This window comes from Polypterus senegalus, chromosome 14 (assembly GCF_016835505.1).
Source record: "Polypterus senegalus isolate Bchr_013 chromosome 14, ASM1683550v1, whole genome shotgun sequence".
Taxonomy (NCBI): Eukaryota; Metazoa; Chordata; class Cladistia; order Polypteriformes; family Polypteridae; genus Polypterus; species Polypterus senegalus.
The window spans coordinates 145,742,294-145,767,287 of NC_053167.1; the positions used below are offsets into that span (position 1 = coordinate 145,742,294).

At 48.7% G+C, this 24,994-nt stretch overlaps 1 protein-coding gene across 2 annotated transcripts; it reads right to left on the bottom strand.

The window, feature by feature from the left end:
• Positions 1-1,548: 1,548 nt before the first annotated feature.
• LOC120514557 (flavin-containing monooxygenase 5-like) lies at positions 1,549-24,039 on the bottom strand. Of its 2 annotated transcripts, none has more exons than XM_039734993.1 (9): positions 23,912-24,039; positions 13,787-13,987; positions 13,519-13,707; positions 12,931-13,096; positions 9,806-9,948; positions 3,214-3,413; positions 2,778-3,133; positions 2,118-2,190; positions 1,549-2,043 (listed from the first exon to the last, which is right to left on the bottom strand). In XM_039734993.1, exons 2-9 carry the CDS (start codon positions 13,916-13,918, stop codon positions 1,647-1,649), a joined length of 1,656 nt encoding a protein of 551 aa, XP_039590927.1. In that variant the 5' UTR covers positions 13,919-13,987; positions 23,912-24,039; the 3' UTR covers positions 1,549-1,646. The 2 variants fall into 2 exon arrangements, with proteins under 2 accessions (XP_039590927.1, XP_039590926.1); XM_039734992.1 differs by lacking the exon at positions 23,912-24,039 and adding an exon at positions 17,939-18,116.
• Between the last annotated feature and the right edge of the window lie 955 nt (positions 24,040-24,994).

Below are 24,994 nucleotides of genomic sequence, written 5' to 3' on the forward strand. Positions count from 1 at the left end.
AACGTCCCACCGAGAGGGGTCAAGTGGTGGGGTGTGGGGGGGTTTGGGGGCAGTCAATGGGATCAATCCTCTCGCCATATGAGGCTGGCATTGTCTCATGTGCACCAGGAAGAACCAGCAGAGGGTCTGACAAGGGGGCCAAGGATTTCATCCCAATACCTAATGGCAGCCAAAGTGCCCACCGTTGTCTCGCCTGTAGAGGTCAGTATGTCCCTCCATGGATATGCCTCCCCAGACTGGCCATCACTGACCCACCATCAACCCGGTCATGTTAAACAGACAGCATAACGTTCTCCACGGCTTCTCCAGATCCTTTCACGTCTGTCACATGTGCTCAGGGTGAGCCTGTTCTCATCTGTGAAGACCACAGGGAGCTAATGGTGGACCTGCCAGTTCTGGTATTCTATGGCAAATGCCAATTGAGCTCCACGGTGCCCACTAGAGGACACAGTCGGGCCCTCGGGACCCCCTCATGAAGTCTGTTTCTGATTGTTTGCTCAGCGACATTCACACCAGTGGCCTGCTGGAGGTCATTTTGTAGGCTCTGCCAGTGCTCATCCTGTTCCTCGTTACCCAAAGGAGCAGATACCCTGCTGGTGGGTTAAAGACCTTCTATGAGGTGCCCTGTCCAGCTCTCCTCGAGGAACCGCCTGTCTGTCTCCTGGAATCTCCTCCATGCTGCCCTTGAGACTGTGCTGGGAGACACACAGCAATGGCATGTGGTATTGATGTGCCATCCTGGAGAAGTTAGACTACCTGTGCCAGCACTCTGTGGTCCAGGTATGGCCTGTAGTGACACTGACCAGAGTCACACACAAAACGAGGGACACAACAGATGAGGTGAGTAAAATGTGAGTGGCCGCCCACCACCTGTTAACCCATTCATTCCTGTTTGAGGGTATTCTCATTGTTGCCCCAGTGCACCAAAGCAGCTGAACTGATGAGCCCCCCTGCTACTTCACTGAGCAGATCAACGGCCCACCAGTCTCATTGAGTTGACACTAAACTCGGATTCAGAAGGGTGCCTTTCATTTTTTTGAGCAGTTTCTAGAGATAGGAAAGGCGCCATATAAAGAGAAACACGAAAAAGTGGCACCTCCACTGAGACGACTGCATCACACTTACAGAAGTGGTCTCCAGGGGTCAGACAGCAAGAAAACCAGGCAGGTGACACAACTAAGCCACCTATGTGGTGACAGATGAGACGAGAGTCGTCTCGGTGGGCCACCCTGTACATGACAGACAGATGGAGAGAGGGATGTGAAAGGCGCTATATAGTGTATCAGGCTAGCTGGCCATGTGGATGTCGTGAGTCTGCACAGCCATCGACAGCACAAAGCCCGTGTCACACCCTGCCCCCTAGTGGTAAAATCTACAAAGGCCTGAGGTTCAGGGGGTGATCCGCCTGGGCAGAAAGGCACACCCTGCCAGCCCAGTCCTTGTGCCCCGCCGCTGGCGGCCTTAAACACAACTTTTCTTTGAAACCTAACCCCACTGACCACATCAACCATTAAGGTTATCAGCCGACTGCAAGAAGGAATTCCAGGAGACATTGAGGAGCCGTAGTTTATATAACCCTTCACTTTACAGAGCACGATAACCGAGGCCTCAGCCAATGACAGGACGTCACCTCCGGACCCGATGGCTCAGCCCCACAGTAGCTGCATCGGCCTCTGCAGTGGAGATGGGCACTCACTGCAGACCCAGTAGGTGACAACAGCGCAGAGCGCAGCCACCACGGACAGCCTGAGCAGCAGGGAGCAGGCCGAGGGGCGCTCTTCCTTTGGGGGCTCTCGATTTCTCAGCGGTTTGATGACCCGCTTCCACTGGGTTAGAATGGTGTCGCGTGCCCCTGCCCACTTTCCTGGCCCACGCAGCCGGTACTGGTACGGTGTGCAGGGACCCAGAAACACAGCCATCGCCAGCTTTGGGTCCCGGAACAGTAGCCCACCAATGCTGGGACGCACCCCGATCTGCACAGCCAGTTCATCCATGTAGGTGATGTAGTCAACCTGGACTGTGTGACGCTGGGAGGCCACATACCTGCAGAGGGGGAGGACAGGTGGTCAGTTGAAGGCCGGCAGAGCAGCCGGCGGGACATTGGCATGATGCGTTACCTGTGTGCCATCCTCTCTCGGGCCGCCTTGATGTCCTGCAGCATGTGCTGGCATGAAGGAAGCTTGGACCGCCCTGGAAAGAGAAGACGAGGACAAGCTGGAGGTGGACAGACAGGGTCTTGGAGAGCAGCTCATTCACTCACATGCTGCCGAGATGGAAATGGGGGGCCGAAGTCTCACCCCTGTGTGTCCCCACCCCAGTAAGTGTCATCTTTGGGACGGTGGACATTAACTTTTGGTGGTGACATTGGTGGACCCCACCCCCCTCTGTGCCCATCAACTCCTTAGCACCCCCCACACTACACCCACTCTCCCTGTAACTCCGCCCCTCCCCAAAGTCACGACTCACAGGTTATCCCCAGTATTTCCCACTGATGTGTGACCCCCCCCGCCCCATTTTCGGACCGCCGTCCCGCACCTCAGGGTGACGTAACACTTCTGTAGCCCTCTGCTCCTTTTCACACCTTAATGTGATTTGCAGACATTTAAATAAAATCCCAGGCTCCATATGAGAAAGGGTCCAACATCCTCATCCTCATGGCACTGTGCACCCCCCTTGGTTTGTGTATACAATGGCATGCCACCACTAGAGGGCACTGAACACAGGATGCTCCTCTAAAGCCCCACGCCCACCAAGACCAACCAGAAATCCACTCTCACCTGCAATAACCCGTGTGGCCCAGCGGGCCTGCAACTCCGAGATGGGCATTATGGCACCAACTGGCTGCACAAGGCCAATGATGGCCAGCGTGGGGCGCTCCAGCTCGGGTGGAAAGACATACTTGTAGAGGGACACCTGGTTCTGGGCCACCGGCACGACAGAGGGGGGCAGGAAGGGGAAGGCGATGTTGTAGCCGGTGGCAAAAATCACACAGTCAACGCTCTCCTCCACGGTGTCGTCGTTAAACACCACCGCTGATCCCGTGAGGCGGCGCACGTTTGGCTTGACCACGACAGCCCCGGTAATGATGCAGCTTGGCAGCTCAGAGTTTATAGTCGGATGCTGGGACAGCAACCTGTGGAGCAGAAGTCACCAACCACAGTGAGCGACACAAAGGGGACAACACAAAGCACCACAGCATACGCCATCACTCACCGGTGCCGAGGCTGCAGTCCGTACAGCTTGTGGTCAAACCAACGGTTCACGTGCTTCTCTCCCAGAGCATTGGCGAGGCCTTGAGGCAGGATGGACAGGAGCAGACTGTTCAGACGCGTGCTGAACTGCAGGTCCCCAGGAATTCCATTTTTACCAATGCGGCTGAGAATCCAAGCGCCTCGTCTGGTGCTGAGAAACACCTGAAAGGGCATGAGGTCGAGTGGTCAGCGGTGCCAGCCACGCCCGGGTATTCGACTCCAGCAAACCTTCTCATGCTCTTCTGCGGTCAGTAACTACACACTTCAGTGACTCCACCCCACTTCCCAGCCTATCCACAGTGACTCCGCCCACCACAGTAGTCCTTACCTCCTCAGCCCACCCCCATTTATCCTAATTTGTGTCATGACCCCACCCACTTCATTTTTTAATTCTCTGTGACCCCACCCACTTTCCTATCTTGTTAATGATTCCACCTCCATGCCTGACATGCTAACAAGCCCACCCCGGTCTCTCCAGTGACCCAACCCCATCAAACTTATTCCCCCAGTGACTCCAGTCCAAATTCTTCCTCCATCTCCTGTGATTCCACCTTTGACCAGCCCTTCCCAAGCCCAAAGAGCTCCCTGCAATCTCCTCAGTGACTCCGCCCTATTCAGATATGTTTTTTTTGTGACTTCACCCCCAATTTACTGGCCTGTTCTCAGTCACTCAGTGGCGTTTTTTTATTTCGGTCCCAGGGCTGGATATTTTCACACATAAATCAACATAAAATATGTATTCATGACAAATGTCACTCCGTTTTATTTTCCATGAGCCTCTACAGTATGTAAATTTACATTCTTATTACATAATTGTTTGTCTCCTCACTCATAAGGTGAAAGGCACTTTCTTGGGGAGGGGGTGAGTCGTCGAGTGTCTGGTGGTCCGCGGTGCCCACTCACAGTCTGTGTCATTTGATGAGGTCCGCTAGTCAGCGGGCGTCCCACCGCTCTCTGTCGGCGTAGCCCTCCTATTGTTCTGCTCAGCACTAGATCAGCTGATACCGGTCAGGTGCCCGTCTTTTGTTTGATTTACAGATCATTTGTGTCAAAATGGGAGTTTGAGAAGTCAGAGTCTGATTCAGCAGTAAAACAAAGATAAAGAAATAAACCGCACGGAGGGTTCTGCTGGGCACCTTCGCTTTGCTCTCGCCTGATGGCGATGCCATTCTGAATGTTGTTTATTCTGCGCTAGTCACGTACGTGCGTGGATTCGATGTCAAGTTGTTGTGGTGTGAAATTTTGTATATACGTTGATAAATATTTGGATATTGGTAACACTAATGTCCATCACTGGCAAGAACAGCACTGGTTAGATGGTTAAGTGCCATGTCCTCCCTTTTAAGATCCAGTCCTTTGTCATTTTTATGACAGGGTCAGGTGAAGATCCTCAAACAAGTCTGGCCAGCGATTCTCTGCAGGACCCCCATAGGAAAGCTTTACCTTAACACCTGGGGCCTCATGTATAACGCCGTGCGTAGAACTCGCACTAGAACATGGCGTAAGCACAAAAGCCGAAATGTGTTTACGCACAGAAAAATCCAGATGCAGGAATCTCTGCGTACTCCAACTTCCACGTTCTTCCCGATCAGCGTGAAAAGTAACGCTCGTGCACGCGCATTATGTCACGCCCCAAATCCTCCCAGAATTACGCCTATTTGAATATGCAAATCAATATAAATCACCCTTAAGCGCAGCCTTCTGTGAAAAGACAATGAGAAAAGCACGGGGGAAATATAAGAATTTCAGCGAATACCAAGTGGAGGCAAAGGAAAAACATACTATGTGTTCAAATAAACCGTGGGATAATCAACAAAATGAAGTTGATCGAGTGACGTAGCGTGTTGGAGAAACTTGAAAGGTCAGATATCAGTCGCCGTGAAAAGGCGAGTCGTAGCCTACCGTCCGAGTGTCATATGAAAGCTTTTTAGGGTACAGAGAAAAAAAAGGCACACAGCGGGGAAAAAGCACGAAATGTCAACTTCAATCTCGACATTTCCACTTTAATCACGTAGTTTATTTTGTCATTTAGTAGAACATTATAAACTTCATCTTAAAATCGTTTAATTAACCAGTTTCTCAAAATTACATCGTAATTAAAGTCGCACGTTAAATGCTTTGTTTTGTATTTGATCTTCTACTCGTATGTGCTCTGTGTGTGTGAATCACTACTTGCTTCTTAAACTGGCTCTCTTCCTCCAACTGGACACAGAGTCCATGACATTCGTGATATTACAGCTCTCTGAATAACTCAAATACTGAGATGTATACGTGATGTCATTAAGAGTTAAAGCACGTTATTAAACATGAGTTTTACAGCGCAGCGATTGTGCACGACTATCGATGAAATTATTTATTGCAGCAGTATCAGGGGCGGCTCTAGGTTTGTGGTGGCACTGGGCAGAAAAAGAATCGGTGGCTCCTTCGCCCGCCAATGTCAGTGAGGTATCTTATGCACGGCGGATGGCCTTGTGCGTTGCAGACACTGCATAGCCGCCTCGTGCTCATGACACAAGCATTTAACTTTTAGCTGTGTTGTTATTTTTATCTTTCTGTTTTATATTCAATATATGTTGGCGTAGCCGTCACTGCAGTCCTTGCTTTTCTTTCCCCAAGTAACCGATCGCCACACAATCAGCTCTGTAATAGAAGTTAAGCCATCTGTAAGCTTAGCGCCGATTCTTCAAAACGTTTAAAGAACATTGAAATATCTTCGTAGTACATGTTTAATTATTCTATCCTTCACGACAGTCCCAGTGAAGAATATAAATTATTTAAATGAAGTTAAAGTTTTATGTGTATAATTTAACAAACATATTTTGCTGCATTTCACCTTAAAATGATCTCGTCATCATATGTAAATATGCGCTTTATAAAGTGGCGCAGGTTGTGAGATATTATAACTGTAGTGCAAGTTTACAGTGAGGTGATTGTACTGATAAGTCCTAACAGTTCTACAAGGAGCAGTTGATTGGCTGCATTTATAGTTCTTGGGATGAAACTGTTTCTGAACCGCGAGGTCCGTACAGGAAAGGCTTTAAAACATTTTGCCGTGGCTGAGACAGCGTGTCCTTGAAGTTGTATACCGATAATTCTCTTTCTGATCAGCTGCTGCTGTGATTCCCACTCAGATACAGTGATATAAATACTCCGAGTAGTGCAGTGAGAGTAATATGGAAAAAGATGATCCGCTGTGGCAACTCCTAACGGGAGCAGCTGAAAGAAGAAGAAGAAGAAGTGAGAGTAACAATGCTAAAGCAGTTCTGGTATTTGGAATACTATGGCTGTTCCCTGGACCATTATATTGTTAAGAGTTAATTACAATCAGATGCGTTACACTAATAAACAATATGCGGTTAGTTTCTGTGTATGTATAAAGCCGCGTCATGATAATAAGGTGTAACCACACAGGAACAGTAGCACTGCTTTGACGCTGGGTGCCGCCAGTTTGCAAAACTGAGCGGAGAACTTGTGTACAACAAGGCATGAGGTACCGTGTTAAAGTGCGTGGCTTTACGCCAAGTGTAGGTTTTATACATCGCCATTTGAACGTGGAAAAGTTCCTACGCAACATTTCTGTGTGTACGCACCGTTTATACCTGGTTTGGAGGTGGGCAGCTATGAGGGTAGTCTGTGCCCCCCCATTGATCTGAAGTATGGCTGTTTGGGATTGGCTTGTATCAGAAGCCTTTAAGTACCACAACACCCCATTGGCTGTAGGGGTTGGACAGAAAACCTATAAGTGTGCTTGCTTTACCTCACCCTCCCTATCTCTTACCAAACTGATGAAGGAGCATCTCATACACCATGAACTGAGAAGGACAACACAGTGAAGAGCACAGCTTGGCAGCCATATTGAGACGGGCATGCGGCCTCTTCTGAAGAAAACTGACCACAAATGAGGACTTAACTGGAAACATTTAAAGTAAGCAACCAGTCTGTGTGCCCCTGAAACTCCACATCACCATTTATCAGGTTGTATGGGTGCTAATATTCAAATGTACGTTGTATATTGTTATTATTTATGAATATTATCAATAATACATTAATATTTAAAGTGTAACTTAACTCCTGCTCGTCTTTTACTACACCTGATTGCCTGAGGTTATAACTGTAGAATTGAAGGTGGGGAGACATTATAAAGTACAATACCTGATAAAGAGTGGCGAGTCTGGGAGACTTGAGGCCTTCTGACAAAGGCTATACATTAATAATACAGAAGGGGACAGTCGAGGAATATGACACTCTACCAAGACAAAACACGAGTTTTACTGATCTTGTGAGAGACGGCTGGCAGCTCAGCCCTGTCGGGACCCCCAGAAATTGAAGAAAGGGGGGAAGGCATCTACTTTTGGACACTCCCTCCCCCAAGTCACTAGATGGCAGCTCCCCTGGAGTGTAGCGATGTCCCGGATTCCCACAGGGTATCCTGGGACTTGGAGTTGGGTGCCATGGGTGCTGTGAAAGGATCTGGGGAGTCGTGCTTCCCTTACAGCCCACAAGTACAAGGAAGTCACGAGGACGGAAGCCCCAAAGTACTTCTGGGTTTACGGTCACGGCCGTAATTATGGGCACACCTGGAATTTTCCCAGAAAATGCACCGTTTCTCCTAGAAAATTGTTGCAATTGCAAATGTTTTGGTATCCATATGTTTATTTCTTTTATGTGCATTGGAATAACACAAAAAAAAAAAACAAATCTGACATCATGTCACACAAAACTCCAAAAATGAGCCGGACAAAATTATTGGCACCTTTTCCAAATTGTGGGTGAATTGTTTTATTTCAAGCATATGACGCTCGTTTGAACTCACCTGTGCTGGCAATACAGCAGTCGCACCTGAAGCCAGTTAAAATGGAGACAAGTGGACTCAACATTTGTGTTGTGTGTCTGAGTGGGCCACACTAAGCATGGAGAACAGAAAGACAAGCAGAGAATTGTCTGAGGACTTGAGAACAAAAATTGTGGAAAAATATCAACAATCTCAAGGCTCCAAGTCCATCTCCAGAGATCTTCATGTTCCTCTGTCCACTGTGCGCAACATAATCAAGAAGTTCACAACACATGGCACTGTAACTCATCTCCCTGGATGTGGACGGAAGAGAAAAACTGATAAAAGACTGCAACGAAGGAGAGTGTGAATGGTGGATAAACAGCCTCAATCAACTTCAAAACGTATTCAAGCTGTTCTGCAGACTCAGGGTGCAACAGCGTCGACATCTGAACAAAATGAAACGCGATGGCAGGAGAGCCAGGAGGACCCCACTGCTGACACAGAAACATAAAAAAGCCAGACTGGAGTTTGCCAAAATGTACTTGAGGAAGCCAAAATCCTTCTGGGTGAACGTCTTGTGGACAGATGAGGCCAAGGTAGAGCTTTTTGGTGAAGCTCATCATTCTACTGTTTACAGAAAACGCAATGAGGCCTCCAAAGAAAAGAACAACACAGAGCCTACAGTCCAACATGGTGGAGGGTCTAAAATGTTTTCGGGATGTTTTGCTGACTCTGGCACTGGAAGCCTTGACTGTGTGGAAGGCATCATGAAATCTGAAGACTACCAAAAGATATTGGGGTGCAATGTAGGGCCCCATGTCAGAAAGCTGGGTCTGCGTCAGAGGTCATGGGTGTTCCAGCAGGACAAGACCCCAAACATACCTCGAAAAGCACAAGACAAAGCGCTGGAGAGTCCTGAAGTGGCCAGCAATGAGTCCGGATCTAAATCTGACTGAACACTTATGGAGAGATCTCAAAACTGCTGTTGGGAGAAGGCGCCCTTCAAATCTGAGAGAACTCGAGCAGTTTGTCAAAGAAGAGTGGTCGGAAATTCCAGCTGAGAGGCGTAACAAGCTTGTTGATGGTTATAGGAAGCGCTTGATTTCAGTTATTTTTTCCAAAGGGCGTGCAACCAAATGTTAAGTTGAGGGTGCCAATAATTATGTCCAGCCTGGTTTTTGAGTTTTGTGTGACATGATGTCAGATTTGGCTTTTTTCTCTGTTTTTTTTGTTGTTCCAATGCACATAAAGGAAAGAAACACGTGGATAACAAAACATTTGGAATTGCAACAATTTTCTGGGAGAAACGGTGCATTTTCTGGGAAAATTCCAGGGGTGCCGATAATTTTGGCCATGACTGTATTAAAGAACTCGAGTTCTCCATCCAACCCAGAAGTTCTGGCAAGTCACGTCTTGGTCGGGCAAGCGAGCCGGAGTCGGGTGGAGGTGGACAAAGCTTGCTGGGAGGTGTGGAGGAGAAAGAGGAGAATATTATGCTTGTTCATTTAACTGGCTGTTGGTGGCGGAGGTTCTTGAAGGACACCGTTTTGGAGAAGAAAGAATAGAAAACACTTCTCAGTGCTTTTACCCTGTGTGCTGCGTGTCTGTCTGTGGGGTTCAAAGGGACGACGGCGCCCCCTAGCGACCACAATGTTTACATCTTTTATCACCATCTGCCCCCGTTGTCCACACCCTTAATTCCTTAATGGCTCCACCCCCACAGGGACACCTGGGACAGCAACTTCTCACCCACAGCTCCTCGCTGACTCAACTCCTTCACCTGCTCTGTGACTCGGCTCAGCTCCACTGCGAGGTCCAAACCAGAATTTCCTATGCCAATGATGACGACCCTCTTCCCCCGAAAATTCTCTGGGCTTTTGTAGTCACGGCTGTGAAAGTACTGCCCCTCGAAGGTCTCGATTCCTGAAAGACAAGAGTTAGAACATTAGAACAATCTGGACGAGAAGAGGCCATTCAGCCCAACGTAGCCCGCCAGTCTTATCCATGTTAATCCTCCCAAATAACATCAAGTTCTCTTTTGAAGGTCCTACACTCCTCCTGTCCACCACACTGCATGGAAACTTCTTAAATGGGCCTGCGGTTCTCTGTGTGAAAAACTACTTCCTGATGTTTGTGCGAAATTCGCCCTTCACAAGTTTCCAACTGTGTCCCCGTGTTCTTGATGAACTCATTTTAAAGTCACCGTCTCGATCCTCTGGACTAATGCCCTTCATCAGTCCGGTCTCCTCTTGATCTTCTTTTGTTTAAACTGTAAAGTCTCAGCTCTTTTACTCTTCATCATTCGTCCCCTGTAGCCCCCCCGTAATCAGCCTTGTCGCTCTCCTCTGGACCTTCTCTTGTCCTGCTGTGTCTTTATGGAGTCATAAACTGCCCCCCGTACTCCAGATGTGGCCTCACCAGTGCGTTATAAAGTTGAGTGTCACCTCCTGTGACTTGTACTCCACACGTCAAGGCGCTATATAACCTGACATTCTGTTAATGGCTTCTGAACACAGTCTGGAAGTCGATAGCTCAGAGTCCACTACGACTCCTAAATCCTCCTCATAAGGTGGACTCTCGATGTTCAGACCCCCATTGTGTATTCAGAACTCACATTTTGACCTCCTATGTGTCATTCTTTACGTTTAGTTAATGCGTTTTTAACCATTGACTTGCTGATGACACAACGTGCTGTATGATATGAAAGGTGCTGTATGGATATGAAATCTGTTATGTGTAGATATGTAGACAAAAAGGCGCTATACAGTACATATGAGACCGATGAGAGTTTCCCCCACTGACTTGCCAACAGCTCTGCTTATCTGATACAGAAACAGACAGGGGACATACAGTAGAAGGTGCTGTACGGACGTGACATGAGGGACATCAGTAGACAGAAGGGCGCCACACATATTAGTCAGCTGATCGTTTTCCTCCACTGACTTGCTGATGTAAATCCACAAGAGAGTCAGAATGTAAGACGCAGACAGACAGACAGACAGACAGACAGGTGATATACAGAGTGCTGTACGGATATTAGAAGCGCTACGTATGGACAAACATCTGATTAAAGACACAAAGTCACGCCACGTGTTGTTTTTTTTATCCTACTGGCTTACTGACTTAAGAGTTGACCCCATAAGAGAGAGACGGGCGATTTATACAAGAAAAGTCACATGTATTGGATAGGTTGATAAGAAACACGTTGCCCCGCTGTGTGGTTGGGGTGTGCATTAGGCATTTGCCCATGGCACAGATCATAATGGGGGTGCAGGTTAGAAATCTTGGGGGGAACCCAGCCGGACAGGTTAGCTGATGAACAGTTGCTTGGCTCACTAATGAACTTGGCCCAGGGTGCAAAATAACCGAGCGGCGGCACTGGGTGTGGATGTCTACCTTATGTCCTGTGCAAGCTGGGTTATACTCCAGCGCCAGCCCTGCCACGACTCTATTCAGGACTAGGCGGGTTAGAGTGGCAAAGACAGACAAGCAGCTTTCACTTGTGCCTGGCCATCCCATTGATTTACATCATAGATCAGCCATTTGTCCAGTCATTCCTCCTTCTAATTATTAGCAAATTATTTTATGTACTTTGAGCATAGGAAAGGCACTATATAAGTAAAATGGATTATTATTACATCTGCAGAAAAGCAGCAGCCCCAGCACTGCCTCCTGCTGGTCACCACTCTTAATTTCACCCAATTCTGGTAACAGTTCCTCACACCATCACCCTCTGCGCCCATCTACACACCACACCCTGAATTGCCACTTCTTTTAGTTTGATGCCCACCCTCTTAGGTGGCACCTCATCAAATGCTTTCTGAAAGTCCAGATCAGTCACATCATCTGCTCCACTCTCATTGTTGCCTCGTCATTGAATTCCAGCCTGTTAGTCAAACACGACCTCCCTCTTCTGAGCCCACGCTGACTGTCCTGTCCTTGCCAGGTGTTGTGCCATCTTCTCCTTAATAATTCCTTTCATTCATTTTCCTGTGATGCCCGTTACGCTTACTGGCCTATCGTTGCTCTGATCTGCCCTGCCACCCTTTTCATATAATGGGATGATATTTGTCATTTTCCAGTCCTTCAGAATGTCCCCATTGTGCAGTGACTTCCTAAAAATCTGTGCCAAGGGTTTCTATCTGCACTCGCTGGCCTCCTTAAGAAGTCGAGGGTCCATATTCTCTGCTCCTGGTGATTGTTTGACGTCAGTCTCTTTAATCTGAGCTGCTCTTCTTCTCTCTTTACATTTCTAAATCCCTCGGCACCTCCTTAGTAGTCCCCATTACTCCTATGAGGTTGTCCACTTGCTCAGGTGTGACAGATGTCACTTTACAACTTTTTCTCTCTTTCACTGTCGCTACATTTTAGTTCACTCGTACATTTTACTGCTGAAATCCTTAACAGAATCTCTCTGCTATGTTCCTCTCTAACATCGGTCTTAACGGCTGCCCTCCTGCTCTCACCCATGGATTAGCTTTGGACTTATTAGTCTTTTATGCCTTATTTGTTTTTTCTTTTTTATCTCTTTACTTTGTTTTTTAATTTCCAACCAGTACTGGGTTTTGGGATGTACCTGTCCTGCATGATCTGTAAAACGTTCGTAATCCCGTTCCACCGCTCCTCGCCCGTCTCCACACCTAAAAGTCTACCCCGCTTTATCCCTTCTGTTCAAATATTTCCTTACTAAACTGAAACTTAAAAGTTGTAGTCTTTGAATCTCAGTTTGGAGGATTGTGTCACATTATTGTCACTTGACCCTCGTGGTTCAGCCACCTTCACACCTTCAATTCTATCTGACTGGCTGACATAAAATACTAAATCTGGGCAGGCCAGGCCTTCACAATCTCAGGTCTGCCATGGCCACTAGGTGGCAGCAGCTGACAACAGGACTCCCTTACTCACCTGGGAAGTCCTGCAGTGGCAGGTGAGGGTACGTGTGATGACCAGTGCAAACCAGCAGCCCATCAAAAATGGCAGACTCCTCCAGTCCCTCACTGTTGACCGTCACCACCTCCCACTGGCCAGAGCGGGCAAAGTCAGGGCACTTCTTCACGCTGCGCACATAAGTCTGAGGAGAGACAGACATTGGGGGTCAGTACTGGGAGAGTCGGCAGGCCGGTGGACTCACAGAGCGCCCTAAGACCCGAAGATGAGAGAATGCTGTGAAGCCATTGTTAAAACACTAGGAGTCAAAAAACAGAACGAAGTTACCAAAAATCAGAGGACAAAACGAAAATGAAGATGAAGACAAATGAGGACCCGAGACGAGAGCCTACTGGAATTCAGAGATGAAGAAACGCCGCCATGTTTATACGCAATGACGAGTGACATCACAATGACGACTACACAGTCACATGACCAGGACCAAGGTGTCGCGTACAAAATGAAAATCAAAAACATCACACAATTCAAAACATAAGAATCTGATTCTCCACAAAAACCAACACATGGAATTGTGGGCATATTATGGGCAGTAATGTGACCTCTGACCTTGAAGCGAATGTAGTGCAGCAGATCAAAATGACGGGCGTACATGTGGAAATACTCGAGAATCTTGGAGTGGTGCATGTAGTTTGCGAAGTTGGCAGGGATGGGATAGTCGCTGTAGCACATCATCTCCTTGGAGGTGTTGATGACCACTGAGCTGTAGATGCTGGCCCGGTCATCCTCCGGATCTTCCTAGAAAAGGCCACAAGAGTTGGAAAGTGACCAGCTGTGTGACGGCCGCACTCGCTCGGCTCGGATCAGCAGGTCTCACCTTGAACCTCCAGAGGCCCCCGATGCCATCGCTGTACTCGAAGCACACTGGCTCCAGACCCTCGTCCAAGCAGCACTTAATGGCGACCAGGCCGGAGGCTCCTGCCCCGATCACCGCCACACGCCGCTTCATCTGGCCAAGGCTTGACTGGGAGAGGAAGAAGACCCTGCGTGTCTCGTCGTAGTGCCAACTCAGTCCTCACTGTAAATAGAAATACAAAATAAAACCTTCAGCCATCCAGACTTCATAAAGCACCTTCTACAGTAACGATCTGCTCAGGGCCACCTAAAGAGGACAACGTCAGAAGAGGACAACGCATATCAGTGACAAACCCCGCGAGGAGAGTCGGAAGACATCGTGAGAAAAGGGCAAAGTGGACGAGCTGATGTCACAACTCCCAGAGCTCAACGAGGGGACACGTGTCAAACAGCGCTGAGGCCCCTCGATTTGAGGTGACAAAAAGTAAAGTACCCGTCGTGGAAACCGCTGACTTTTTCAAACAGTAAATCTTCATGCAAATAGATAAAGGTGACCTGCTTAAAGAAAAGACACCGAAAACTGACGTGGCAGTCGGTCCAAGCCTGCTTTGACCACCACGTCCGGTCCATCAGGCTCGAATCGGGTGCTCATGATCTTAGGAAGTGAGCTGGTGGACCTGACGCTCTTATTCAAGTCACAGACATCTGCCGTGTGCTACTGATGAGCGTGGTGCCGCCATGCCAAGATCAAAGAGCCTTGTAAGGCCCTCACCAATAAGGCTGTGGACGCCTAGGAGCCTGGCCAGGGATGGAGGACAAATTATGAGAACTGGCCCAAGAGCTGAAGTGTCCATGGACACCAAAACCGCACCGTAGGACCCGCAGGTAACTCTAACAGCTGGCATCAAAGTCCACGCATCTGCAATAAGAAGGAGATGGCAGAAATGTGCCCTACAAGACAAGAGTGCCAAGAAAACACATGTGCTGTGCAAAAAGAACATCACAGCAAGATGCCAGTTTGCCATTGGACATCAAGGAACAGAGCCGGCCATCTGGACCAACGTGCTCTGGGCAGAAGAGTCAAAGAGCGAGAGTGGTGTGGCCACCATAACAGTAGACATGTTTGACTGCCTTAGAGCTGAAGAACATCACACCAACTGTAAAGCCCGAGGGTGGAAATGTCCTGGTATGGGGCTGCGTTGGTGCCACCAAGAGCGGGCAACTAGGAGTTCTGCACCAAATCAATATGTGCTCGAGGAGAACGAAAGATGAAACTGAACCTGCAAATGGACACGATAATGGTGGAAATGGCTCAAGAAGAAGACATGGAGGGATATGGACAGTCCCAGTCAAAGCACTGGAATTAGAAACAGGCAGGACAAGCAAGAAGACCCACAAGCCTCCAGTAACGGACGGAGCCATCAAAAAGGTCACCGAGTTGATGTCAGAGACTGGTGGGCAAGTCTGCAAAACGCCTACAAGAAGTCATTTCTGCTAAAGGGGGCAATGGCAGCTTCTGAGGCCGAGGGTGGGCTTACCTCACCTCCATGTTTCATAAAGGATTGACTCAGGTAGGCACTGTGCGCGTGAAGATCAGCTGTCTGTCTGTTGAATGATGTCGAGGAGGTCAACAATAACCATGGGGTGCACTGACCTTTTCACACGAGTGCATTATGTGAGCTCGTCACTGTGTCATGGGTTTCTGCTCCTCAAAATAAATTGCTTAGTGGGCCATTTGTGGGCTCCTGTCCTGTCCTGTCCTGTCCTGTCCTGTCCTGTCCTGTCCTGTCCTGTCCTGTCCATCCATCCTTCCATCTTCTGACCTTCTTATTCTGTGGTGACTCGGACCTAACAGATCACAAATGGCTAAGATGGCCTCCGTAAAGACACTGCAGGACTCAGCACTTGCACCCTGGGCACCTTGTAAAGAGGCGAGCGATGATAATAACAATAATAAGAAAAGAAAAGAAAAGAAAAAAGCAACTTCACGGACACTCTGACCTCCAACAATACGACACAATGGAGACTTCCTGTGCTTTGTCTTACGGTCTTATTCTGGATTGTTTGTTAACGCAGCCGAAAGTCTCCATGTTGTCGTGAATAACGTCACCCACTAAATAAATAATCATAATAAGGACTAACAAACACTAAATCGAGCTCCGGGTGCCTCCAGACGGCCAGACACGTGACAAACAGAATCGTCACCGGCTCCACGTCCTCACCTTGTGTCCCTGAATGCCCCCTGTTTGTGTTCTCCGTCCCCCCATTTGATTCGGAGTTTCAAACACCCAGAAAAACGTTAATAGAGAAGTGAACGCTCCACTCAACGCAACACGGGATGATTCAGGTGAAGATGCGGTGCCCCCGAAGGACCGTCGTTCTGAAGAGATCAAAGGTCAAGTGACCCCAGTGGGACATGGAAAGGACCGCCATCGAAACGCAAAGTGGAGTCTCTCGATCGTTTAATCAACTTGAGAGGTGGGCCACGCTGGCAGCAAAGGGGCTTCCACAAAGGACCGCATGAAGGGTCCGAATACCTCGGGCAGGGAGGGAGAGAGAGAGATGCCAGTGTCTGGTGTTTTACGAAATCTGCAAACCTTTCTGAAAACGTCTCATCACTTTGTCATCGTGGATAACCGCGTGAAGAGGGATAGGAAGAAACTTCAAATGAAGTCTGCGGTGCAAACGTGAAGGGATCTGCGCAGAAATCCTGAATGCAGCGCGGAGGCTCTTCAGACGCGCCACTTGTGCCCGCCGTCGTGGTGGAAACGTCTCTTCTGATGAAGTACGACACACGCGTTGAAGGTCTGAACGCTAAGGGCCACCAAGTCATTCACTGCGCCTGAAACACGACGCCCAACTCCTGCTGCCCACGAAACCATCAGAACCTTCTAGAAAGAGAAACAGAGAGAGAGAGAGAGAGAGAGAAAGAAAGAGAGAAAGAAATAAAGAAAGGGAGAGAAAGAGAGAGAAACACAGAGAGAAAGACATAAAGAGAGAAAGAAAGAAAGAAAGAGAAAAAGAAAGAGAGAGAGAAAGACAAAGAGAAAGACAAAGAGAGAGAGAGACAGAGAGAAAGAAATAAAGAAAGGGAGAGAAAGAGAGAAAGAGAGAGAAACACAGAGAGAAAGACATAAAGAGAGAAAGAAAGAAAGAAAAAAGAGAGAACGAAAAAGAGAAAGACAGAGAGAAAGAAATAAAGAGAGAAAAACATAAAGAGAGAAAGAAAGAAAGACAGAGAGAGAGAGAGAGAGAGTTTCCGTAAAGACGCCGCATTGGGAGGCTCCCACAAGGAGATCAAAACAAGAATGGGGTCCGAGAAGTCAAAGCGCCCCCTCTTGGCAGCCCCACCTCTTCCTCATCTTTGAAGCTCATTAAGTCTCACTGGAGATCTGCCAGGTGTTGGGGGTCTTGCAGCCGAGCTGTCATTTCAACACGGCGCAGTGCTTGGGGGTCTTTAGGCCTGGAGGACATGGGGGTCACACCGCTGTAGACAAAAATGCAGTTTTGAAAGTTAAAGTAATACTTTGATATGACATTCTTTTTGTTTTTAAAATTTCCATTAATTTTGTAAATATTATGCCGTGTAATTTCGATGTATTTTTATTACCATGTGCACCTTACAGTCATTTGCATTTTCTTTCTTTAGATGTTTTTATTTTCCTTTATTCTGTTATTAATGTTTAATCCTAATGTACTTACTGTGCTGTTTAACTTGTGTACTCCTGTAATTTGGCTTTCACAAAACTAAAGTAAGGGATTTCTGTTTACCAAATTCACCCTGTTGATCTTATTAATTGAGACTTAAAAAATAAAATAACTAATAAATGTCACCACTCGAGACTGGAGGAGGGCGACTTAGGGGGGCCGGCAGGACTCTGCTTGCTGCTTCGATCCCCCGTCGATTTCCCGCTAACAAACCCCCCATTATTATCATGAAGACCCCGGGATGATTAAACTCTAAAGCACCTGAGGGGGCCACCTGCGCCCCCCCATAACCCCAGCCTTGGAGGTGCTGATCTTCGCCCCAGTGCATGTCTGGGGTCTCACGACCACCTATGTCATCTACACAGAGATACGATCTTCAGGTCAACGACCCGGACAACCGCCAACCCTTGGCTTTAAAATTCTGTCCACAAAAAAACCTACAAACCGTGCGAGTGGGGGTCGTTACCTTTTTACTTCATGTCATCATCTGGCTGCCAGTTCGACGCTCTGTTTTCAACCCCCCGTCACTCCGGGAGCGGGCCAGTCTGAGCGCGACGAACCCACGAGTGAGGACCGACAGCTGACAGGCTCTCTCAGGGCCGAGGAGTCGAGCCGACAAGTACTTCCGTAAAAGCCCCAAGTTCGCGCCATCCTGTTCGCCTCGCGCCGCCACGCCCACCTGCACGTGACTTGAGACCATCCGAAGCCATGGTAGCCTGGCGCGCTCGGGACTTCGGCTGAGTGTGTGTGTGTGTGTGTGCGTGTGTGTGTGTGTGTGTGTGCGCGCGCGCGCGCCCTGCGCACACTTCCTTCCGTCATCGATTCCGCTCGAGCGCTCAGTCAGCGCGCCAGGTTCAGGTTGACGGACACGCCGAAATAGCGAGTGTGCAGCAGCTGGACGAACGTAAACTGGCAACCCACCGTCTTGAATTTCAGAAAAGACGACCAGGTGAGTCTCAGAGTAGAACGAAGTAAAGTGGAGTTGCACCTGACAAGAAGGTTTCATTTATTCTCTTAAAGTAACGAATGGTGACACCATGTTCCGCTCTTGCTAAGGCATTTTGCATTTCTAATCCTTACATTTTCAAATCAAACATTCAAAAGGCCCAACAGCACTGGGTGCCCAGTCACCCACTGGTACCAGTTTGGAGTCGCCAGTAAAGCAAAGGTCTGAACTTTGGAAGTGCCCCTCAAGAGTCGCAAAAAACGACTGAGGAACACCAAATGGAGCAGCACAGCAAATGATGAAGAGGAAGGATAAAACGAGAACGAGCGACGCACCCCCAAAGTGAAGCGGAGAGGCTGGAAGGGAGAAGCAAATCTCTTTTCTTTTTCAGTATTTTTGATTTACTTTGACAGAAAGCGTAACGTTAGCTCAACCCCAAGCACTCTGTCCAGTGGCAGTGCCAGAGCTGTCCGTAGACATCGGGCACGTCCACCTCACACATAACAACACATCGGGAAGCACAAAAGGGTCAAAACCCCTTGAACTTTGGCTAAACATCCCCAAGAAGTGTAAGTGCAGAACGACTCTTCTGGCCTTCAAAGTCTCAAATCTGGAAACAAACAAATTGCATTAAAAAAACAGATTGTCCCCTGTGTCACAGACGACTGCTTTTGGCCACACGTCGGTGTCACATCAGCCGTCCCTTACTGTCCTGCTGTCAGCACATGTCTTGGTTTCCTTCCAGTCAGTCCAGAGCTGACGAACTTTACGTTTTAATACTTTAAGACTCCAGTAGAAGATGTTAAGAGTCAGAAAAGACAGGCGAGTGGCGCCATGAGGACCCTGTCAATGGATTGTGAAATGCTGCCACACTGGCACCTCTCTCTTTTCACTTGCCACCATTTGTATTGGCATTTAAAAGAGTGTGATAGAACTGGGGGCACCAGTGAACCCCTAACACGATCACTAAGAGAGTCCCGGGTTCAAATAAAGGACGGTTTATTCCTCAACTCCTCCTCAAAGTAAGACGGGCACAAACACAAGTTGGCTCTCTTCACAAAACACAACTCCTCTCACCACCACACTGCCCACCTCCAGTCGAGTGTCGCTTCACGTCCTCCCAGCTCCGACTCGATTTTATAAGGCAGTGTGGACCTTTTTATTACGGAGTACTTCTGGTGCCAGGGTGATTGCCCGATGGATGCACTTCCAGGTGACACAGAAGTCCCATGAATTGGAGAGCACCTCTCCCTACAGCGCCCCCTTGTGGCACCCATGGTCCCCAGCTGGGCTATATTGCCATCTAATTCTCCCAGCATTCCCTGCCAAATGAGCACCTTAATGGAGGGGATTGTCACAGACTCAGCAGCGTGGCTTCTAAAGCTAAAAGCCCCCAAACAAAAGACTGAAGATTCATTTTCCATCCCGAGGTTCTCACTGAATCCCAATGTGCCCTCCCTCGTCTCTCGCTGATCTCTGCTTTAATTCCGGTCGGGCGTCGCTCTTTCTGCTCCTTTTGAACTTCTTGTTTTGGGTTTGCTTTGTCAGATTTGATTTGTTTTTGTGTTTTCTTATTTCCCTTTGCATATTTCATGAATATTTCATGTATTTTCCTGTTAATTTGCCTTTCTTTCTGTAGAGTCGGCGCTCGCTCTTTGTTGTGCCCTAATATGAGCACCGTGGACATGGGGACAAGTGACACAAAGTGAGAGCCCCTCCAGCACCAGGCCCACTTGAATAACAGCAGAGCTGAGGATGATGATGATAACAATAAAGCCAACATCAAAGGTTTCATCAACGCTGGCTACCTGCCCTTCACTGCCCTCAGCCAGCCAACTCAGCCTTGTCACTTCTGTCATCCGGCCATCTGCCGCACTTGTCACTAACTGTCATTATCAGGATACGATTAATAGCAAAATAACAAAAGATCTCTGATAAGTTTATGAATGCAGAAAATTAAAAAGGTGAGCAAATCACTGAGATCAACTCGAGGGAAAGCGAGTGACTGTGAGGCGGGGACGTTGGGGGCAAAACCTGCAGCCACGGGGGTCTCCAGAACTGGGATGGGAGTTGAGCGGCTGAGAGATTCCCAGAATTAGGCATTAAAAAGTCCACCTTTGGGGGTTCAGACGGGGGTTCATTTGACACCCGAAGGTGAGGTCAGGTAATTCTTACTGGAGGGCTTCTCTAATTCGAGGGTGGTCCGACTCGCTCAGGCCACTGACTTTCTATGGGGTGAACTCGTTCTGTGGGGATCACCAGGGAGGTGAAATTCCTGCACTTTATGCTGATCCCCCCGAGTTGAGTTGCTCTTCTTCTTCCCACCAGAGACACAGAGACACATCTTTCACACATTCAACAAGTGACTTTGTGCTCCAGGATATTTGAGACCCTCGTGTTTTGTTTCTTTTTATTGTTTTGCTGCCTTTGTTGGCATCTGATTTGCTCTTCCTCCTCTTCCTCCTCCTCCTCCATGCAGTAAAATCAGACGGACGGCCTGCCTGCCTGCCTGCCCACCCGCTTTGGTGCTCTGAGTGGGGACAGTCACCTGGTCACCTGAAGCACATTCCTGCTGAACCCTCCAGGATGACGTCCGGCTGTCTTCTCTTCTCACGTCCCTTTCTGTGCCTTCTTAGATGGTCCTGCCTGAGAGTTAAACACCTTGTGAGTAAGACCACTGTCTGTGGCTTTGAAGTGGAGTAACGATGGCTGACGTACGCCCAGGAAAGCAACTCTGACCATAAAATGCGAATGTCCATTTTAAGAAGGCCGCTTTATCTTTACGGGACGGGAACTTTGGGACGTCACGAGTTGTTCACCTCCGGCGTGTCAGAAGGCTGCACGGGAGCAAAGTCTGAGCCATAAAGACCGAAATCGTAGGACACCATGTTCTGACCCCAGTGGCTCCATGTACACAGGCCTGCACGCCTAACCAACGTCACGATGACATCTTCTAACGGGCGTGGTTTCCATAGCAACCCCAGTAAATGAATGAGGACAGTCCAAGAGGTCCTCGCGGCGCGTGGCTGCATTACCAAACATACCAACGGTACACGAGCAGTAAAAGTGCTTCGATCTCAAGTCGCAGACATGACTGCCAGATGCCCCACAAACAGCTTCACTCACCAGGCCTCGCCTCCCGTACCTCCCCAGAGAAGGCCTCACGTCGATGGGCCTAATCCCGGCTGCAGTGCCCTGCCTCAAAGGCCTTACAGGCCCAAAAAGGATTGTAGCCTCAAAAATAAACTCAGATCTTTCAAAGTCAGGCCAACAGCGCCTCGAGGGGAAGGATGGCCGTAAACCTTTGGTTTGTATGAGAATCTTTATAAGTAAACAAGAACATAAAACTACAAGGCGGCTCAGAAGAGTCGAGGAGAGGGAATCTGAGAAACACAATCGTCCCAATGAGACCCCGTCAAGCACAGCGGTCACTGCGGGGTCTCACGTGGGATTAGCACAGCGGTCACTGCGGGGTCTCACGTGGGATTGGCCCCGCCCCCTGGGATGGCAGACACCTTGAAGGAGGAAATCACAAATAAAGGAATGAGAAGAGTAGCCGACAGAAACGATGAAGAAGAATAACCGAGAGTGACAGCGTCATCTAAAAGAGGCCTGCGTTTAAACTGGCACATAACACAAACGTTTACCAGGCTCTCTGAACTCCTGTACGACACACAGCACACATTTTCACACTTTGACAAAGGCGGACATTTTACACACATGACAAAATAACAAAACAAAGTGCAATTACTGATAAAAAGTGTTTTTAATAAGCGGCTGGCTGAGAATGTGAACATCTGTGCCCATCCTGGCATGGCGATGGTCTGTCCTGTAAGGATAAGCTCCTCATGACCCATCTGAGTGGCACTGAAAGGTGAGGACCATTTCTTTAACGTACCCTCGACAAAAAGCACTCGTACCACCGATAAACTGAACAGAAGGAATCTGCCATCCATCACCAAGATGGTTCACTCAGCCGGAGACAGGGAATGATCGTAGGGGGGGTGCCAGCCCATCACAGGGCACACTCACCCATGCATTAAACCTAACACAATCCTACTCATATGGGGAGAACACGCAAACACCACACAGTCGCAATGCAAAGCTGGGCTCTGAAGGGGTGAGGCTGTGGTGCCAAGCAGTGTGCCACCCAGCCTGTGACGGACCACCTGACTGAACGGATGAGAATGTGAATTGGACTGTCAGCTGATGGAAGTGGTGCCATAAACGGGCCATAAACGGGCCATAAGGACAGCGGGATCCAATCCAGTGGCAGTGCCCGTCTGCAGGCCTCTCGTGTGTTTTCTTTAAGCCCCTGAACTTTCCTACTGGGTGCCCCCTAATGAGGCTTTTTATTTGCTTTGTTCTTCCAGCTTTCAGGTTTTGATCCCAAACTTTACAGGCGCTCGTCACGACTCGGAGCAAAGGTTCAGATGTGTTTGCTTCTCCTTTTCAACTCTGTATGAAGTTCACATGCTTGGTTCGTCTGCTAAGACGGTTTTGTGCGTCTTTTCTTTATTTTAATATCATAAAGTGCCTCCGACTCTGACAGTGTAAGTGGTCCCTTTGAAACGCGGACCTTTTCGTGGTTGGGTCTCTTTGGACCGCAGTGGCTGCCCAAGTTATTGGTGTCCTTAGCGCTTAGGGCTAGTTGGGGGGGCGCTGGGCTGGACCAGTTCTACTTTGGTTTGTCACGGACCACCGACAAGAAGGCGGGGCCTTGTAAATGTACACTAAATTACTTTCAACCTTTGAAGGGTGTGGCTAACCCTGCATGTTAATGTGCCAGAGGACGGGGCTTATTTAAAAGGGGTGGAGCCCTGCACTTCACTGCTCACACAAATGGCACCCCAGAGTTGAACCTCAGTCACAGCTCTCGATTGAGATGCCCTGTAAATTCAGCCTGGCATTTCTCTACGTCTGTGTCTGCCATGTGCTGTCTGTTGGTTTCTCCTCCTGCTCTCAGGATTCGCTGGGCACGTCTGCATTGAAGGTTTCTGATTTGTCGCACTTTACCAAAACTTCCTCCAATTTGCTTGTTTTTTTCCCCACCCTCTCTATGGGATCATTATTATGTCACATAGAAACTGTGGAGGGGATGCCAGTCCACCAAAGGGCACGTGCATGTTCTGAACACTGAGTGCAGCATCACCAGGCAAATAAAATAAGGTGCCCATGCATGGGCACTGAAACCGAGAGGCTCATGGGAAGTGCAAGCTTATGCTGAAACAAAAGACGGCTGTGTGGATAAAAGTGAACAGAATAGCCGAGCTGCTGCTTGGCACAGACGTGTTTAGACTGCCAAGTCAGATCTCCCTGATTGCTTTATGACTTTAGTGTGCTGGTTATTCAGAGACTTTCCCTGGCTTAAGGCCTTCTGTCTCAGGCAGCATCTTTGGAAGCGACACTCGGGTGCCACCCCGGTGCCACTCTCCGCATCAACTCCCCCTTGAACTCTATAAGCAACTCCCACTCGCCCTGCCGCAGGCCTACCTGGTCACAGGTCTCGGGTGTCACTCCGCTGCCAGTTCTGCGAGGCTTGTCCTTCAGCTGACTTTCAAATAATAAAGCTGGGAGGAGAGTCCGGAAATGTCACTGGCGCTGTGCAAACACACCTCAATATGCCAGTGCAGCAGTGAGAGGGCCATCTCGTTATCACTGCTTCAGTGCACTCCTGGGCCCCAGCGATGGCTACGCCCGCCTACTGAGAGACACGTGACTCCCGGCAGGCGCTTTACTCTTCAAATGGGTCTCAGTGTTCATCGAAGATTGTGAACCTGTCTGTCTGTCTGTATGACTGTCTGTCCATCTGTCCGTCTGTCCGGTTGTCTGTCCATCCATCTGTATGTCTGACTGTCTGTCTGTCTGTCTGTCCTTCCATCTGTATGTCTGTCTGTCCATCCATCTGTATGTCTGACTGTCCGACTGTCTGTCTGACTGTCCAGCTGACTGTCCAGCTGTCTGTCCCAGGCTGGTTTCCTGCTTTCTTATAATTAATCCAGACCTTCAGCAGGACTGCATGCCAGCGTGCATTAATTATTTGGTCAGTAATGTCCTGTGTGCAGAGTGCAGTGAAAGTCTTACTTGCATGTGTTTGCCAACATGCAGCTCTCTCCAGCACTTGACTTCTGATAGATATGAAAGGCGCTATATAGTAGTTACAGAAAGAGAGAGATGTCAGTCTGGAGAGTCCTGACAAGAAGATGAAGAGGAGGCACAATTGTCCATTTGCTGCCAGCTTACCAGCGACACACAGCTGAAGAGCACACCAAACCTCCATCAGCGATAGTTAGCTCTGTGGGCACCCGGGGGTCTGCGCTGACGAAGCTCCAGCTCAGCCCAGGAATGTAGAAATAGGCCCATTATGGCCACATTAACGTGTCCGTTAGGCTGCGTGTGAAGACGGCGAGAGGCCGAGAGTTGTGTGTCCACACCCCATAATAGTCAAGCCCCAAACCTTGTACCGTATAACCTTTGGGTAAAGAGGAAGACCGCGATGTGGCAACTCTGCTCAGCCTGGGTGGCCGTCGTGTGAAACGTGATGCAGAAGACAGTAAAGCCGCGATGTCCGACTGT

Excerpts from the sequence above, each read along its gene's own strand:
- LOC120514557 (XM_039734993.1), bottom strand. The coding sequence starts at position 13,918 with ATGAAGCGGCGTGTGGCGGTGATCGGGGCAGGAGCCTCCGGCCTGGTC. Across the intron at positions 13,097-13,518 it reads TGCACTACATTCGCTTCAAG|ACTTATGTGCGCAGCGTGAA; the intron begins GTCAGAGGTCAC and ends GTCTCTCCTCAG. Across the intron at positions 2,044-2,117 it reads CGAGAGAGGATGGCACACAG|GTATGTGGCCTCCCAGCGTC; the intron begins GTAACGCATCAT and ends CCCCCTCTGCAG.